Source organism: Macaca mulatta, chromosome 10, assembly GCF_049350105.2.
Source record: "Macaca mulatta isolate MMU2019108-1 chromosome 10, T2T-MMU8v2.0, whole genome shotgun sequence".
In the NCBI taxonomy this organism is placed as follows: domain Eukaryota; kingdom Metazoa; phylum Chordata; class Mammalia; order Primates; family Cercopithecidae; genus Macaca; species Macaca mulatta.
Genome location: NC_133415.1, coordinates 32,791,787 through 32,810,570, shown reverse-complemented (window position 1 = coordinate 32,810,570; position 18,784 = coordinate 32,791,787). Strand labels below are relative to the sequence as shown.

At 56.3% G+C, this 18,784-nt stretch overlaps 1 protein-coding gene, 1 long non-coding RNA gene and 1 pseudogene across 2 annotated transcripts in view; all 3 read right to left on the bottom strand.

The window, feature by feature from the left end:
* TXNRD2 (thioredoxin reductase 2) overlaps positions 1-18,784 on the bottom strand; it is a 69,048-nt gene that overhangs the window by 12,885 nt on the left and 37,379 nt on the right. The window contains 3 exon segments of the mRNA NM_001159499.2: positions 7,805-7,979; positions 10,761-10,852; positions 11,736-11,755. Coding sequence (NP_001152971.1) covers positions 7,805-7,979; positions 10,761-10,852; positions 11,736-11,755 — 287 coding nt within the window.
* On the bottom strand, positions 663-6,838 carry LOC144331968 (uncharacterized). Its single transcript, XR_013399626.1, has 3 exons — positions 6,626-6,838; positions 1,815-1,956; positions 663-1,286 (listed from the first exon to the last, which is right to left on the bottom strand). It is a non-coding gene; the product is annotated as an uncharacterized LOC144331968 (long non-coding RNA).
* On the bottom strand, positions 4,278-6,428 carry LOC144331576 (uncharacterized; annotated as a pseudogene).

Sequence of the window (18,784 nt, the reverse complement as noted above, 5' to 3'; positions counted from 1 at the left end):
GCCGGGCAGGGCAGCCCTCCTCTGATCACAGTGAGAGCCTCACCAGCTGCTCTCAATGGCCCGGGAGATGGAGGGCAGCCACCACGCTTGTCCAGCCAGCCTGGCCCCAAGGAGGGACCAGAGAAGGCTGAAGCCCAAAAACCACCCAGACAGTCACCATGGATCACTCCCACCTATTCTGATGGACACAGGGACAAGGGGACGGCCAGTCGCATGCAGTATTACGCGCCTCTCTCATCTGTGATAGGAAGAACAGGCATGCCCTCTGATTTCACGCCCGCCTGGGACACATGTTCCCAACAGAGAAGAGCAAGGAGGCGGTGCCCCGGGTGAGAGGTAAGTGCCAGCGGGAGTACAGCAGGGTGAGTCAGTGGCTGTGATCCAGACAGAGGCAGCCGGGGCCAAGCACTGCGCCTGAGGACGAGGGTGTGGAGTGGGAAGCTCCAGGGCTGGTGGGCGATGCGAGGCGGGCAGGGCTTCACACATAGGCCCTGTGGGCCACCTGGCAACTGTCTCACGAGGGATGTGGCCCCCAGAGCCAGCCACTCTCACAGGGCCTGGCCTGCCACTTGCCGCAACGAGGCACCTTGGAACCAGGCACAGAGAAGAGTATATATGCCTTTGGAAATGGAGTTAGATCCTTGACGCTTATTTTTCTAAAATACTTATCTTCTTCTTCTTTTTTTTTTTTCCAGAATCACCCCTTCTCAATGAGCCCCAGGCCCCTATCCACAGCTCTGAGCCCAGGAAGGGGATGCACCTGCCCTACTGGCCTCGGGTCCCCTCGAGATGCCATGTTAGTTGAATAAATGAGTGAGCCCCGGGGCCTCAATGGGACCTGACTGGCCACTCGCTGTGACCACCAGGGACCCCCAGGCTGTCCCGGGGTATCTTATACCCAGGGAGGCTCCTCAGGGGATGGGGGTGAGCTTCCCCACAGGCAGCATAAGGGCCTTTCCTACTTGAGCTGCCTGCGTGCATTGTGATGTGTGAGACCCCACAGTCAGCCTTGGAGTACAGCGCAGCCTCCAGCTCAGGCCCAGAGGACCCCCAGGAAGGAGCGTGCTCTATGGCGAGTGGTCATTATTGCTTTAACAGTTATTATTAGCCCGGGCGCAGTGGATCACGCTTGTAATCCCAGCACTTTGGGAGGCTGAGGTGGGTGGATCATGACATCAGGGCTTCGATACCAGCCTGGCTAACACAGTGAAACCCCGTCTCTACTAAAAATACAAAAATTAGCTGGATGTGGTGGTGGTTGCCTGTAATCCCAGCTACTTGGGAGGCTGAGGCAGGAGAATCGCTTGAACCCGGGAGGCAGAGGTTGCAGTGAGCCGAGATCACGCCCTAGGACTCCAGCCTGGGCAACAGAGCTAGACACTGTCTCAAAAACAAACAAATAAAAAACAATTATTATTATATTATTAATTATTTGAAAAGAGGTTTTACTCTGTTGCTCAGGCTGGTCTTGAACTCCTGGACTCAAATGATCCTCCCACCTTGGCATTCCAAAGTGTTGGGATTACAGGCATGAGCCACCTCACTCAGCCCTTTAATGATTGTTAACATAATTGCAATTGTAACAGGTTGGCTGCCCTGGGACACCTGCAGACATTAGAGGGTGCATGGTAATATGTATAAATGGTGCCGACCTATCTCTAGAAGACTTTTCACCATGTTGTTCTTTTTTTTTATTTTTTGAGACGGAGTCTCACTCTGTAGCCCAGGCTGGAGTGCAGTGGCCGGATCTCAGCTCACTGCAAGCTCCGCCTCCCGGGTCCACGCCATTCTCCTGCCTCAGCCTCCGGAGTAGCTGGGACTACAGGCGCCCGCCACCTCGCCCGGCTAGTTTTTTTTATTTTTGTATTTTTCAGTAGAGACGGGGTTTCACCGTGTTAGCCAGGATGGTCTCGATCTCCTGATCTCGTGATCCGCCCGTCTCGGCCTCCCAAAGTGCTGGGATTACAGGCCTGAGCCACCGCGCCCGGCCTGTTCTTTTTTTTTTAATTGGTTTCCACTCAGTTCTAACCATAAGTACTGAATATGACATGGTAACAAGACCCAGCTCGACATCCATGTATGCAGGTGCTGGCTGGCCTGTCAGATGGCTGTGGGCTCTGGACACGGGTGTGAACTGGCCCTCAAGCCAAGCATGGGGCACCAGGCTGGTGGGTAAGCACAGGGCGCTGCTTCCTGCTACTCTGGCCTGGCCTCTGTGAGGTGTTAGCACCACCATGAGCTAGGGCTGAGCCAACAGTGCTGTCTCAGGAGCAGCAGTGCACGCCCAGGGCCACATGGTGTGGAGGGGAAGGCCGCAGCCACTGCTCATAGGAAGAGCTCCACGAATGTTCATCTTGGCTCCACTTCAAAAAATACCAAACTCACATGCAGACAGATTTGGGTCTCTCTTGATGTAATTAATTACAAACTAAATTTACACTAAAATAAAAAGGTGTTAGACTATCGAAGAGGGGTCTCGGATCCGTATCACCTGCCCAGGGATGGCCACTCCACCCTGAGAGCACGGAGGTGTGGGTGCCAGGGTCACGGCTGGGCCCATCCCCACCGGGAAGAGCATAGCCACAAACTTGGTTTCACGCAGCTGCAGCAAGGCACATCCCTGAGAGCAGTCCTGATGGGCCCACCGCAGGCCCCCTGCCCGGGCAACATCCACACCCACTGCGGCCCCTAAGCCCTGGCTGCGCCCACACCAGCACGGAGGGCATCCAGGAGGAGCCGCCCTTTCCCTCTCACCAGGCTCGGGATGCTCCCATCCATCCCCAGCCTAGGGGGCTTGGTTCTTGCTTTCTGCCCTTTCTTGCTGCCTGGCACTCAACAGAGGGACATTCCGCAGGGACTTGTGTAGCTGAATCTGCGGTGTACGGGAGCCATCAGCCAAGCACAGCTGAGCAAAGACGGTTGCCTGCCACGTACACGCCAGCAAGCAGTGCCTGGGTGGAGAGAGGAGCCCCGGGCTGCAGCCCACCCTGGCAACAGCTCCCCTCCTGGGCACCGCCAGCCCCCATCATCATCTTCTGGGCACCCCAGTCTCTCCGGCTATGGTCCAGGCACACGTGCCACGTGGGGCAGACTATACACAGGCAGCTTGTGCGGGTGGCCTCTGTGCGGTACCAGGAGGAAGCCGGGAAGCCAAGCTCCCACGCTCCATGCATGCTGTGTTTCAGGCTCTGATGCTGATTTACACACAGGTGGACATCTCTGAGTTATCTAAGAGAAAGCCCAAAGAGGAAATGGCTTCAGTGGCCAGGGTAAGATCCAGACGGATTCCTTCCCTGGGTCTCGTCTCACCTGCCATACCACAAGGCCCCCGGGCAGACCCAGGGCCACCCTCCCTGGCACTTAGGCACAACAGCTGCCTGGCTGTGGGATCCCCAGGCTCAGCGAGTCCCCTCCTGTGTCTGCTGGCTCTTCTGGCCGTGGGCAGGACTCCCGTGGTGCAGGGAGGGATACGCCAGAGCCTTCAGCATCTTACCCTCAAGAGAGGGACAGAGAACTGTCCAGAGGGGCTGGGGACGCCAAAGGGGCACATGACGATCTCAACTTCCAGTTTCTCAGGGCTGCAGTCCAGAGGCAGTCTGTCCTTTCTTTAAAACCAAATTTAAGCTCAACTAGCATTTAGAAGCTTCTGCACTAGGAGGCATTTGCTCAGGACGCCCCAGCCCCACCCTGCTCCCCTAGACAGCCAGGGATTCAGGCCACAACTGGTTAACTCAGTGGGCGAATTCGAGCCCGCAGCGGTGCTGGCTGACTGTCTTCACTCAGCGCTGTAATCGGCACATCTGCAGACAGGAAATCCTCCTCCCTGAAGTTCCCAGTCTATTATCTGAGACACCTGGTGTGGGCGGGTGATTCAGAGACAAACAATGAGCGGGGCCCCCTGCACAGCAATTAACTGCTTTAACTGCTAATATGTTTAATCCACCACGTGGAGATCAAGGCTGCATCGAGGAAGGGGCTCGGGTCCTCCTCAGCTTCCAGACTGCAGGGCCCACTTCGTGATGCCAATGTCCATGGTCCTTGCCAGCTGCGGTCAGGCGCCAGGCACACAGGCAATGGGCAGGGCCAGCACTCAGCCCCACGCGGGAGCTCTGTGCAGCACCTGGGCTCCGTGTGTGTGTGTGTGCGCTGGGTATGGGGGCATCCCCGCTTCCTGTCAGAGCCCAGCTTGTGCGGACGTAGTGCACACCCGGGACAGGAAGCGGAGTCGGAGATGTTGGCATTGCCAGCTGTGCCGCCCCTAGGGCGCTTTATTTTAACCTCCCAGAGTGGATCATCCTTTATTGCAAGTAGAAATAAAGCTTGGTTAAAGGCTTATCGTACAAACCGGCAGAAAACGCTTGCAGTTGCTGACCTGGGAAGTGGCTCCTGAATGTTTACAAAACCTGGCTCTGAGCAGCAGCAAAGTCAGCACATGCCCGAGCGGCCCCCAGCAGGCGTGCAGAAGCCGCGCCGCCCTCGGGAAGCAGGGTCAGAGGCCAAGGACTGCGAAAAGCTTCCACCCCCAGCATCAATCACGCCAGGCAGACTGTCTGGGGGATGCTCATTTTGCAAATACAAAAAAATAAAACAGACTCCTAGCAAGGGAGGATGGGCGTGCAGGCCATGGCAGCTCTGCTGAGTAGGGAGGGGACTTGCTTGTTGCCTGCCAGGCTGACGCCCGGGCTTTCCAGGGACACAGCCCTTGGCCCATTGGTCTGCTACATCCCTGTGGGCTCAGTCGAGGGCGCCCCTCAGCTCAACGGCAAGAGCTCCCTTATGCCATGGGTGAAAGGAGATGTCAGCAGACAGAGGAGGAGGGCTAGGGCGCAGGGGGAGGGAGAAACTCGCCACCTCCCCTTTAGAGTGGAGTTTATTTGGGAATGATAGTAGGAGGACAAATTTTGAAAGAAAAATAAAGTGGAGTTTATGATGAGAACCATCAGTACACTTCAGAGTCCAAAATGTTACCTAATCCTTCAAAGTGTTTATCATAACAAATTTACTTAAAATCTGCTTTTACAATGTGACTGAGAGCATTGCTCTTGCTGACTGATCACCTCTGGGCCGAGAGCCCTGCATGCACTTGGGCGTCTCAGGTCCTCCCCAGCTGTCACCTCTGGCTGTGCCCACTGCACAAAAGTGAAGGCTCAGCCGCTTCAGGCTGGTTTCCTTGCTCATTTCCCATTCCGAGTGACTGCTGCAGAAGTGCATCACCCTGTGACACAGCTTGTGCCTGCGGGAGCCCTCCCCCAGGGGACACTGACACCTGGCCAGCCCCACGTGAGCCCAGTGAGCTGATGGAGGTGGAGCCGGGGATCTGAGAGGGACCCTAGCTCTGACGTTGCACTCTCGCAGGGGACAACATACCAGGCTCAGCACGCAAAGGCCTCGGAGAACTAACAACACTGAGTAGGTTGCTTCCGCCTTCAACATGCAAGTTGACAGGGCAACTGGGAAAACTAGGAGCCTAAACTAGACGGCCAGGCACCGAGGCGGATAGGACGTCTGAGCAGGCGCGCCGTGTGTGCCGCCACCCACCCTGATGAGGACGCGCAGCCCTCCTTGGGGTGGCCCATCTGCAACGGCCTCCACGCCCAGCTTTGTAGCAGGCCTGGGACAGGGCAGTGTCTGGGTGATCCCTGTTGGCTCCAGCTGCCCCTCACCAGTCCCCTCGGGCAGCCCCGGCCCAGGTCTGGGCCCAGGTATCCCTGGGCTGTGTCCATACTCCCTACACCTGCTCGGCCTCTGCCCCATGCAAAACCGGACCCACACCTGACAGAGAGCAAGACGGTGAGACCAGACTGTGCCCAGCAAGTGGCAGCCAGCCCACACCTGGCCGGGAAATGCCCAGGCCTCTGCCCAGCACTGGAAGGGTGATGTCTTCAGAAGCCTTCGAAATGTGACTTCTGGAAAGGCCTGCAAGATGCCACTCCGGGCATGTGATGACTTGCCAGGCCCAAAGGGACCCACTGGGAAATACTGAAAGCCACGAGAAGGCTGGGCAGAACTTTAAAATGCCTGCATCATTTTTATGTGCTGAAAACAGGCACCTTGTGCACACCCATGTTCACAGCAGCATGATCCACAACAGCCAAAAGACGGAAGCAGCCTAGGTATCCGCTGACAGATGATGGACACACACACAACTCAGCCTTACAGGAAAGAAATGCTGGCACGCGCTACACAAATGCTAACTCTAACAGATGCTACAACATGGACTCGCCCTGGAAAACACTTTGCTAAGAGAAATGAGCCAGTCACAAAAGGACAAACACTGCCTGATTCTACTTACATGAAATCCCTTGAGGAGTCAGATCCACGGAGACAGACAGCGAAGGGTGAGTGCCAGGGGCCGCAGGGAGTGAGTGTTTAAGGGGGACAGAGCTCAGTTTGGAGATAATGGAAAAGTTCCAGAGATGGATGGTCATGCTGGTTGTACGATATGAATGTACTTAGCACCACTGAACTATATACTTTAAAATGCTTAATATGATGAATTTGATGTTATGTGTATGTCACCACAAGTTTTAAAACTTTCAAATCTATATCATTTTTACGTTAAAAACAACAAACTAGCTTGGCTGGGCATAGTAGCTCAAACCTGTAATCCCAGCACTTAGAAGGCTGAGATGGGAAGATTGATTGAGCCTGGGAGGTGCAGGCTGCAGTGAGCTATGATCACACCACTGCACTCCTCCTAGGCAATAGAGACAGACCCTGTTTCACACACAAAAAAGAAAAAACCTAGCTGGAAAGCCTGAAGCAGCAAAATATTTAATATGCTAAAGAAAAACTACACACTGGCCAGGTGCGGTGGCTCACACCTGTAATCTCAGCACTTTGGGAGGCCGAGGCGGGTGGATCACGAGCTCAGGAGACCGAGACCATCCTGGCCTACATGGTGAAACCCCATCTCTACTAAAAATACAAAAATTAGCCGGGCATGGTGGTGAGTGCCTGTAGCCCCAGCTACTCAGGAGGCTGAGGCAGGAGAATCGCTTGAATCCGGGAGGTGGAGGTTGCCACTGCACTCCAGCCTGGGCGACAGAGTGAGACTCCATCTCAAAAACATAACAAAACAAAACAAAACAAATCAAGACTTAAACCTGGAAGGTGACATGTAGGATTTATGTGCTGAAACCTTAATAAGCAATCGATCAAGGGCCAGGGAAGGTGAGGACGACTGCCTACTCGCTCCTTTTTTTTCTTTTGAGACGAAGTCTCACTCTGTCTCCCAGGCTGGAGTGCAGTGGCACAATCTCGGCTCACTGCAAGCTCCGCCTCCCGGGTTCACACCATTCTCCTGCCTCAGCCTCCCAAGTAGCTGGGACTACAGGGGCCCGCCACCACGCCCGGCTAATTTTTTGTATTTTTAAGTAGAGACAGGGTTTCACCGTGTTAGCCAGGATGGTCTCGATCTCCTGACCTTGTGATCCGCACACCTCGGCCTCCCAAAGTGCTGGGATTACAGGCATGAGCCACCGCGCCCGGCCCTAGCCGCTCCTTGATGAGGACACCTGGCTGATGCCATCTTGGTATCTTCTCTGGTTTTTCTAGCATGTCCCACAGTGGTGGGAGACATGCAGAGATGCGAGGTGCTGGGGATGGCAAGATGGGCATAGCCTAGTGTGGGTGCCGCCCCACAGGCCTTCACTGTTGCTCTCGAGGTGTACTGGGGAGCAGCCAACCCGCCTGGCAGCCAGCAGGCTGGGGGAGCCCTGGGAGGTGACAGGAAGTGGGGCAAAGATTCTCCATGCATCTTGGGGAGACCGGAGACAGAGTGTGTGGCTCGATGCACCCTTACCTATGGCCCACAGGACGGTGTCGAAGGTGCCTGTGTCCTCCTTGCCAGTGGTGCAGTCCTCCCAGGTGACCTGCAGGTGGCCATCAGGGAGCCTCCTGACTCGGGAGGGGGCACAGCCCCTCAGGAACTGGGTGCCATGAGATGCCATGTGCTCTATGACCATGGAGGACATTTGCTGCAAAACACAAGAAGACAGGCCATGAAGACCAGGTGGCCGTGGGAGAGAGGCCCTGGCCTGCCCTGCTCTCAAAGGCCTCAGTGAGGGGCTGAGAGGGGTCTGTGTGGAAGACGGGGTGGACACCCAGCCCCTGCTCTACGTCCTCTTGTTCTCTGTGGAGTGTCTGGCCCCTGTCCAGGCTCCAAGTCCTCAACCCTGGGCCCTATGGTCAGGACTCATTCAGTCTGTGGGCTCCTCTCTAGCTGCTAATTAACTAAGTCTTCATCAGCCAGATACAGCCACACCTGTAATCCCAACCCTTTGGGAGGCTGAGGTGGGAGAATCCCTCAAGCTCAGGAGTTTGAGGCTGCAGTGAACTGTGATCACACCACTGCACCCCAGCCTGGGAGACAGAGTGAGACCCTATCTCTAAAAGAAAAAATAAACAAGGCCGGGCGCGGTGGCTCACGCCTATAATCCCAGCACTTTGGGAGGCTGAGGCAGGTGGATCACAAGGTCAGGAGATGAGACCATCCTGGCCAACACAGTGAAACTCTGTCTCTACTAAAAAACACAAAAAATTAGCCGGGAGTGGTGGTGGGCACCTGTAGTCCCACCTAACTGGGAGGCTGAGTTAGGAGAATGGCATGAACCCAGGAGGCGGAGCTTGCAGTGAGCTGAGACTGTACCACTGCACTCCAGTCTGGGTGACAGAGTGAGACTCTGTCTCAAAAAAAAAAAAAAAAGAAAAAAAAAAAAAAAAGGAAAAATGAACAAACAAATCCTGGTACACCTACACATTTCTTTTTTTCTTTTTTTTTTTTTTTTGAGACGGAGTCTCACTCTGTCACCCAGGCTGGAGTGCAGTGGTGCAGTCTCGGCTCACTGCAAGCTCTGCCTCCTGGGTTCATGCCATTCTCCTGCCTTAGCCTCCTGAGTAGCTGGGACTACAGGTGCCCCCCACCACGCCTGGCTAAGTTTTTTTTTTTTTTTTAGTAGAGATGGGGTTTCACTGTGTTAGACAGGATGGTCTCAATCGCTTGACCTTGTGATCTGCCCGCCTCGGCCTCCCAAAGTGCTGGGATTACAGGCAAGAGCCACCGCGCCTGGCCCATCTACACATTTCGTAAAAAAACAAAAACAAAAAACTTAGTCTTCACTAAAATCAATGGCAGAGAAGCATCCCTTCTCCCAGGAGATGTGCCCTGGTCCAACCAGATGGCCCCTGCTCCCAGCCCCCGCCTCCACATGTGGCCAACCTTCCCCTCTGCCATCCAGGAGCCAGGAGGGTAGGCAGGAGACTCTGTTCCCACCTAGAAATGTAGGCACAGCAGGCTCAGGTCCAGATCGGGGACACAGAGAGTCCTGCTTCTCCCTCCCAGCTCAGGAGGCCTGTGCGCCCCCAGTCCAGCTACAGATGGGGGCCCTGTTCTCAGGACAATGGGCCCTTGCATGGACCAGCAGTGAAGTTGGCCACGGCTTCTGGTTTCAAGAGGAGATAAACAGTCACTGCTAACATCCTCTGACACCTGTGCGGGTGCGCCAGCTGGCTCTAGATGGCGTGTGTAGGAGTCCAGCCCACCGGGCAGGGCGGGCTGTGCTGCAGAGGGGCTGCCACACAGGCTGTGCACCCTCTGCACCCTCCAGAGGCCTGGTGGGCACGGCCAGCCCAGGCTCTGAGGGGAACCATGGGGCCTGTCTAGGACACAGGGTCCATCGCCCCTCAGCCTGGCTGCCTAGACTGTGCATCCTCCTTGCCTGGGCACAGCCCCCATTCTGCAGGCCCCTTTCCTCCTCTGTCCACTGCCAGCTCACCCTCCCCGCATCTCAAGGCTCCGAGGCCTTCCTAGACACTGTGTCCCAACCACAGGGCTCCGTGGGTTTGCACTGAGGGACATGATGGAAGTGTGCCACAGCTTTAGGATGGAGCAACACATGGCCACACAAGTGGAGGGACATGTCTCTGAGTCGGCCTGGGGGTGGCACTGGGAGTCTGGAGATGACAGGCCTGGCTCCTCCCACCTCAGGTGCCCTCCTCAGGCTCTGTGAGCTGAGGGTTGGCCGAGGACCCATAGCAGGGCCCGCAGATCTGCACAGCTCACCCTGCATGGGGCCTCCTTCATGGCAGTCATGTAGTGTTGGATGTCTCCACAATGACAACTCCAGACTTCTATTTTAACAGGAGACTTTCCCTTGAAGAGTTTTTAGCTAAAAAAAGAAAATCTCTATTGCTCCACTCTAGGAGCTCATCCTGCTGGCCACATGAGTGTGTGCACCCCAGACACAGATGAAGGCCGCTGTACACAGCGCACCTGTCCAGACGTCAAGACCCCACAGGCTGTCTCAGGGCCAGCGCTGCCCTGTGTCCCTCAGCCCAGCTCACACATTACAGCTATTTCACCCTCACTCCCTCAGAGGGGACAGGCAAGGGGAGAGCAGGGAGTCAGGGGTCTCTGAGGTGGGGCTAACACTTCTGCAGCACACACCAGCCTCTTACTAATGGGACGACCCGGAGGGTGACCCTATCTGCCGGCACAAGGCTGGGCAGAGCCTCCCTTCACTGTGCCTGCGGTCGGCTGGAGGCCTCTGTGCAGCCGTGTGCCCCACTGCCACCCTCCTCCCTTGCTCTGGCTGCGTGTTTGCATATTTCCTGGACAACCTCCTCATCCCATTCAAGGGTTATCTCTAAAGATTCAGGCATCACTCATGGCCCATGACTGCACTGCACCTGCCTGGGAGGGGCTGTGGGAGGAAGGGCCGCAGAGCCACAGGGGTGGGAGCTGGGGCCTCTGGCACTACCTGGTCGAAGCCGCGGAGGGGGATGCTGCGTATCATGACGGTGGTGTCCAGCCCGATCCCGGTGAGGAAGCCAGCACACTCCAGGGCCACGTCTGTCAGGTGCCGGCTAAGGAGCACTGGAGATCCTAACTTTGGAAGCAATGGGACAACACCCCGGGGCCCTGTGCCACAGCCCACGCCCCACCCATCCATGGCTGGCCCCGCAGAGGCTCCCAACTCAAGACCCCCACCTCCACATCTCAAGTGCACAGGCTAGGGTTAGCAAGGAGCCCTCAAGCAGCACCCATGGACGAGGCTGGCCTCTGGCCTCTGCTCCCATGGCCTGTCGGTCCCAGCTCCGGGGCAAGGCCTGCATCCTGGTGGATCCCAGTTGGGATGGAGAGAAGTGGCCAGTTCAGGGAGGACCTCAGCCATGGGAGATGCCAGGTGGCTGCTTTCTTCCACCTGTGCTCTTAGCCAGCGGCTTGGGGCTTTTCTTTTTTTTTTTTTTGTTTTCTGTTGCCTAGGCTGGAGTGCAGTGGCATGATCTTGGCTCACTGCAACCTCCGCCTCCCAGGTTCAAGCAGTTGCCCTGCCTCAGCTGCCCAAGTAGCTGGGACTATAGGTGTGAGCCGCCGTGCCTGGCCAGGGGCTTTCATTTCCCTCAGATGTCCCCTTGACCTCAGACCCTCCTGCAGCTCCTCTCCTGACCCTCCCTGTCTAACTGTCCCTTCTGAAGGAATGAGTACAGGCCTCATAGCCATGTCCAGCTGTCCCAGCTGTCTCAGTGCCCAGCTCAAGAAGAGCCTCCAGCAATCCCTGGCCAGAGGTCAGCCTCAAACTGTCCCCAGGCACAGGTCCTCCATGCCGAGAGGCCCAGGAAGTGCTTGATCTGAGGCAGCAAAGAGCCTGCCGGAAGGGCGGGCGGCAAGGAGGGACTCAGGGGAAGGAGTGTCCAGTTCCCAGGACGGCCACCTGCACGCTAGCAAAGGATACAGCTGGCCCCGACCACCAACCTGTTACAGAAACAGATACAGAGAGAGAGCACGTGTAAAGCTGAGGCCCTTATTGACCAAGTGAGGTCAGAGAAGAACCCTGCAGCCTTCGTCCAGGCCCTCGGTCAGCTCGTGAGCTCCAAGGCTACTGTTCAAACAGCTTGCACAGGGTGCAAAGCCCACTTTCCAAGTCCACACTGTCAAGCATGTTGTGAATCAGCAAATCACCTGGTGGTAAAGGGCGTGTGTGTCAGTGACAAGTGGTACCTGTCCCCTGGAAGGCACCTGGAGGCATGGAGAAACTTCCACCAGAGCAGCGCACGGCTTTCCTTCTTTCCCCCGGGGCCTCTTGGGCTAGGGTGGAAGCCCGGAGATGCTGGGCAGGACGGGGAGGCCACCAGACCGCAAGGGAAGACATCATCTGAGCAGAACACTCTCAAGACCACGGAGGGCCAGGTCAGAGGCACATCCAGCCCTATCACAGCCAGGCGCAGGGCCAGGAGGGCCAGCTCCCCAGAGAGGGGACTGAAGGACCCCAGGGACAGGGGAGGCAGCACAGGACGCTGCGACCAGCAGTCATTGGAAATATTTGCTCTTGTAGTGAAAACACCCTATTGTTCAACTCCACACTCCACATGTGTTTTGCATACACACGTACTCACACATACTTGTATGTGCACACATGCCACACACCTGCATGCACACATGTGCATGCACATACTCTTACATGGGCACACACAAATGTAAACACACACACACTCACATGGGTACACACATTCATTCACATACACATATGCACACACTCATGTAAACACATGCATGCACACACATGCACACGGGCACAGAACCTAACACGGAACAAGAACTCCCAGCAGGGCAGCTGCACGCGGGTGGGCTCCCACATTACCCTTCAGTCTTTGAACAAGAGGAGGTGATGTAAGGATGGATAAGCCCAATGTCAGTGCTAATCCCAGCAGGTACTAATGATATAATCCCATTTCAAAACGCGGTGTATCCCTTGGAATCATTCTGCAGGTGCCCTGCGGGAAGCATCTGGCGTGCAGCTTCCTCACAGTGGCTGGGGACAGAACCGCACCACTGTCAGGATTAGGGTGAGCAGACAGAGCTCTGATGGCCGGCTGAGCACAAGGTGGTTACACGCCACACTCGGCATGTGAGGACAGTGAAGGGGGACCCTGGGACCCCCAGCCAAGCAGGACTGCAGAGATGCATTCCCCGCCCCACTCAGGGCCAGCAACACTTGGGAAACAGGCACCATGGTATGCATGCACTTCCACACGTGCACACACACGTAGGCACCACATACACATCTCGACACGGAGGTGCACTTCCAAAATGACAAAACCAAACTCTTTTTGGACTTGCTATACGCAGTGAAAGGTACAAACTTTTGTTTAAGATATGAAGTTATGGCCAGGTGCGGTGGCTCACGCCTGTAATCCCAGCACTTTGGGAGGCCAAGGCAGGCAGATCACAAGGTCAGGAGATCGAGACCATCCTGGCTAACACAGTGAAACCCCGTCTCCACTAAAAATACAAAAAATTAGCTGACCGTGGTGGCGGGCGCCTGTAGTCCCAGCTACTCAGGAGGCTGAGGCAGGAGAATGGCGTGAACCTGAGAGGCGGAGCTTGCAGTGAGCCGTGACTGCGCCCACTGCACTTCAGCCTGGGCGACAAGAGCGAGACTCCGTCTCAAAAAAAAGAAAGAAAAAAGATATGAAGTTATGAGTTACTGCAAATATAAACAGAACTCTGCTGCTTTGCATATAGTGCCCCAAATGCAAGGGTGTAACTGGGCGAGAGCCCATGATGCGGTGCCCCTTGCCCCCTGCTCCCAGAGGTGGCTGTGCATGGGCTAGAGGCTTCCTGCTGGGCTGTGCAGGCACCAGGGGAGTGAGGCCAATGCATCGCCTCTGTGGGCAGCTGGGTCCTGCGCATCAGGGCCTTCCTGGCCCTGAAGGCCAACCCTTTTCCAGCAATGGGCCCTGCAGCCGCAGGACAGGGGCCAAGCTGTTCTCTGGGCCTCCTACCTCATTGCTAGGGATATAGCAACACACCCTCCTGATTTCGCCACAAATGTTTGCTGTCTCTGCCACCGACGTGTACATCCCCACCTCCTAGACGATGCTGACCCACCAGGACTGGATTGGGGTGGGGGCAGGTGACTCTCTAGGCCCTCCCTCGGAGTCCCCCCAATGCCCAGGCCTCCTGTCCTGGCACCCACAGGGCACAGGAGAAGCTCCTGCCTCAAGGGCCACCTTCAAAGTCACAGGTGCCCCCATCCCTCAGCTGCCAGCTCTGAATCAGCAACCGAGGGCACAGTTAAGAGGAGGGGGGCACAGTGGGCACATTCCCGAGTGGGCATCCTTGACCCTACGTGTTCGGCTGAAATCTCCGAACAGAAGCTCACGTCTCACTCGCGTGGGGGGTCATTTTGGGCCTCTTCTTCTTGTCATGAGCAAGGATTACTGACAGCACTGGTTTTCACTGTATCCCTCCCCACATTGATCAAATTATGTGAATGTTTACCCTTTGAAGAATGCAGGATATGAGAACTCAAACAGAGAACTCCGTTCAGACCAGCTAAAGTAAGAAAATGCCCGAGCAAAATGAGACAGGCACCAAAGCCTCCAGATCACAGGGATAGAGAGTACCCAAAGACAGGGACCTGCAGACACCTTCTTCAGGCCACTCATGGCCCAGCAGGGGTGGGGACAGACAGGAACATGGTGCAGCGACCAACTCACACCATGGCTGGCCACAGGTGGTCAGGGGTGCTGGCCCCAGAAGTCAGGGGACCAGCTCACAGGACCTGCGGGTAGGGGGCTGGAACCACTCAACTTACCACTACATTAAAAGACCCAGAGGTTGGGTGTGGTGGGTCATGTGTGCAATCCCAGCACTCTGGAGGCCAAGGTGGACAGACTGCTTGAGCCCAGGAGTTCAAGACCAGCCTGGGCAATATAGCTTGTCCGCATCTATACAAACTAAAAAAATCACTGGGGCATGGTTGTATGCACCTGTAGTCCTGGCTACTCGGGAGGCTGAGGAAGGAGGATTGCGTGAGCCTAGGAGTTTGAGGCTGCAGTAAGCTGCACTCCAGTCTGGGAAACAGAGTGAGACCCTGTCTCTAAAACAAACAAAACAAAACAAACAAAAAATCCATTTTCCATGTGATCCCAGCAGCTCCACTCTCTGTGCTTTTTGGTGTGCAAACATTTTCCAAAGAGGCATAATAACTACTGCAGGATTAGCCTAATCACAGGGCAGGCTTTCTTGTTCAGAACTGGAGTGGGGGGAGGAAGCAGAAACAAAAGCATTAATTCAGGCCCACGAAGCCCAGGCTTAAAGAGCAATCCATCTGCCTCTTGAGCTTGAAGGCCTGCTCTCCAGAGGGAATACTCACACAAAGTGAGAGTCTCATGGGAGGCACCTGGCCCCTTGGAGGTCCTGCCAGCCCAGGAAATACCAGATGGGCCGCCAAGCTGCGGACGCCCCAGGGAGGCAGCACAGGGCTGGGGGTAGTACGAAGTCCTCCTTCCCTGGCTTGCCTGGGACCCCGCCAGCCCCACCCAACCCCTCAGGGGCAGATGCTGGGCCAGAGCCTCTGTGTGCTGGCCTTGTAACAAATGCCACCGAAAGCCCTATCTTGTCATGTCTTAGCCACAGGGATGCACACCAAGAGTGGCAGGGGCTTTGCAGTCTGGTAACAAGCCCCAGGAGGACAGCTGGTCTCCCTATTGCTGAACACAAGGACATCCCGTCACACCAGCGGAATGTGCCACTTAAATTAAATTTTCTCCCAAATGGCTGTGGTTCTTCCCAAGATAAAATTTATCTTCTTCCCTCTTGAGCTTAGGAAGAGAGAAAAACGATCGCAGTACCTGGCTGGCTTCCGGACTTCCTAAGGGTCAAATGAAAGCTCTTTCCATGACACACTGACAGGCAGCCTTAAACCAGCCCAAGTTATAAAAACACTCTGGCTCTCAGAGCCCCAGGAGTGCGAGGACAGACAGCAGCAGGCTGGTGCAGCAGCCTCAGAGGGTGGACAGGCCTGGCTGGCTGCAGCCCCTCCCCTGGGGGCCAGTGTGTGGGCTGGGAAGCCCCTGAGCCAGCCTGGCAGCTGCAGAAGAGGCTAACCCCATGCTCCGTAAACCCCCATGGGGACCTGGGCAGCGGCTACAGAGTCAGAAGCAGGAACAGGCAGCCCCTGGTTGTTTCCGGGAGGCAGTACCTCTGTTATCGGACCTGAGAGAAGGCTGCGTCTCATTCACGCCCTCTGCCCCGTCCCAGTGTTGCCAGCTCAGAGCCCTGCTTCGCCGAAAGCGGACCTACAGACACAGCAAGAGGGAGGACTAGAATAGAGTGACCACAATCCCTATATTGCGGTTAGGGTACCTGAGCTCCAAAGCCTAGCACTGAGAGAGAAGACGAAGCCCAGGGCCATGGGCGTGCAAGAGACAGAGACAAGGCACACTGTCGGGGCCCAAGTCCCTGCTGGGTGCAGAGGCTTCCCGGTGGAGGCAGCCCTCCAAGTCAGGGAGTGGCAGGAAGATTGTACGGCTATGGGACTGGAGTTGGAGCTCAGCTCCTTGGCCCCGCTCGGTTGCCAGGCCCCTCTGGGCCTCGGGCTCCTCTTGGCTGCACTTGGATCCCAACCCCCAGTGCCTGCTTCTGTAAAGGAGCTCCCGGAGTAGGCTCACCGTCCTTGCCTTCCACATTCCTCCACCTGCCGGGGGCTTGCTCTGTGGAATAGAAGGTTTGGTTTGCAAGGTTGCATGCCCCCTCTGAGCCTTGTCATTTGGGGTCACGTGCCCCTCCGCACCCCTTCCTCCCTGCAGTGGCCACTGTTCCCAGAGGGGCTCCACTGCCTGCCCAGGGGTTGCTGTACCTCCCCAGAACCCTCCTCTCTTCTTCAACCTGTCTTGCAGTTCCAGAGAAGGAAATACACAAGGCCAGCAGAAAAGGCAAACAGGCTAGGCAGAAGGCAGGCGTCTGCATGGCACAGAAAGAGCATGAACCGACCTGGAGTCCTTCCCAGGGTCCCTACCAAGACTGAGAGGACAGCCCCCTGCGCTGGGGCATGGCTGTGGGAGTGGGGCAGCCAGAATGTCCCCCGCCCCACCCCAGTGCACTCAAGGATCCTGCTCACCCACCCACAAGCTCACATTGCTTTTACAGGAGTTTTCTGCACGTCTTCCTCACCCTCCTGGATTACAAACCCGGTGCTCAGCCCACTCTGCCCGACAGGTATGGCCCCATTTTGCTAGCATATGGCTGTTTAGTGAAGGGCGCTGTTTAATTCTGTCTCCCCTTGACTGAGTTTGGACACGATCCCCCTACCTCTGCCATCTGTCCAGCCCTGGGCTCCCCAAGACCTGGATGCAAACAAAGGAGGAAAGGGGCTCCCAACTTGGGGCCCGAGGTGCACTGTGATGCCTGGGTGGCCTCTCTGGGGCAAAAGTGGCATGGTACAACCTTGCAGGCTGGGTCCCAGGCCCCACTGTGGGCACCACTCGCCAGATCTGGAGCTCCCAGCAGTGGGACCCATGTGGACGTGCGCTGAAAGGAGTTCCTGGCAGCCTGTGCCTGTAGTGGAGAGGGACGAAGGAGGCCTTGTGCACGCTGCAGAGCCCACCGAGGGCCTGGGGCCAGGGGGCCAGAGTGCCTCCTTGGTGGAGAAGCCAACCAGGGGACACAGTGCCCAATGCAGGAGGGGCACTGGGATGCCGGGCACCCTGAGTTGCCCACCTGGCCTCCTGGACAGGACCAGGTAGAAATGTCCCACCCGACTACGGGAGCCACTCAGGGGCCAGGGGAGCAGCCCTGGGGTCCATATTAATTTCAGCTCCATTTTAAAGGCGAGTTAAAATAAACATGGGGAATATTTATAAGGCAAATAAATCTGGCAGAAACAGCCCCTCCAAGTGTGAGTGGAGGCCTCCCCTCAGCCCCAGCCCAAGCTGATAAAATACAGAAATGCTACTGTAGACCCTCCGGGCTTATTTTGACTGCGGCAGAGGAATGTAACATGTAAACACTGACTCCCATATTACACTGTTACAACTTGCATTAACAGCGCCGGACAAAAGCCGCATTTTCACAGAAGCATCGTACAGGGATATATCTCCAGCTTAATTTTTAAAAAAACCATTTCCTCACATAAATCATGCTCAGAATGAAACGGGTGACTGATACATTGCAAACACTTTTTTCTTAAACAATAACATACCTAGATTCCTTCTAAACGAAAGAGCTTTAAAAAAAATCTTCTAAATGTTTTTTTTCTGAAGAAAATAAACACTGCAGTTTCTTTCCCGAACAAAATATCTGGGGCCGCGTCTTCCCGGCCGAGCTGGCTGCTCTCAGCACAGGGTTGCAGGGGAGCGCTCCCCAAGCCCCAGCCACCTTGCTAGGGAGGCTGCAGGGCCAGGGCACCCAGAGTACCGGGCCCCCTCCCCAGCCCCAAGGGGCAGCCTCTGAGGGGGCCAGGCGTGACCAGGGTGGCCAAAGTGCTGGGCTGCAGTGACCGGCCCTGAAGACTCCAGTACATCGAGGGGCCTGGCAGACATCTTGGGGCCGCCAGACGTCCAAGGCCATTTCCCTGCAGGTCCAGCAGGCAAAGCATCCTGCAGCAGCTGGAGGGGCATCCAGACTCCACCCAGAGAAGCCAACATGAAAGACAACCAGAGCCACGGGCAGGACTCAGGATGCCGAGTGAGAACAGCGCCTCGAGATGGGCACCAGGGCCCAGGCAGCCCGTCTCCACCACGCAGGCAGGACTCAGGACGCCAAGTGAGAACAGCACCTCAAGATGGGCACCGGGGCCCGGGCAGCCCGTCTCCACCACGCGGGCAGGACTCAGGACGCCAAGTGAGAACAGTGCCTCGAGATGGGCACCGGGGCCCGGGCAGCCCGTCTCCACCACGCGGGCAGGACTCAGGACGCCGAGTGAGAAAGTGCCTCGAGATGGGCACCGGGGCCCGGGCAGCCCATCTCAACCACACTGCAGAAGAAGAGCAGCCAGCC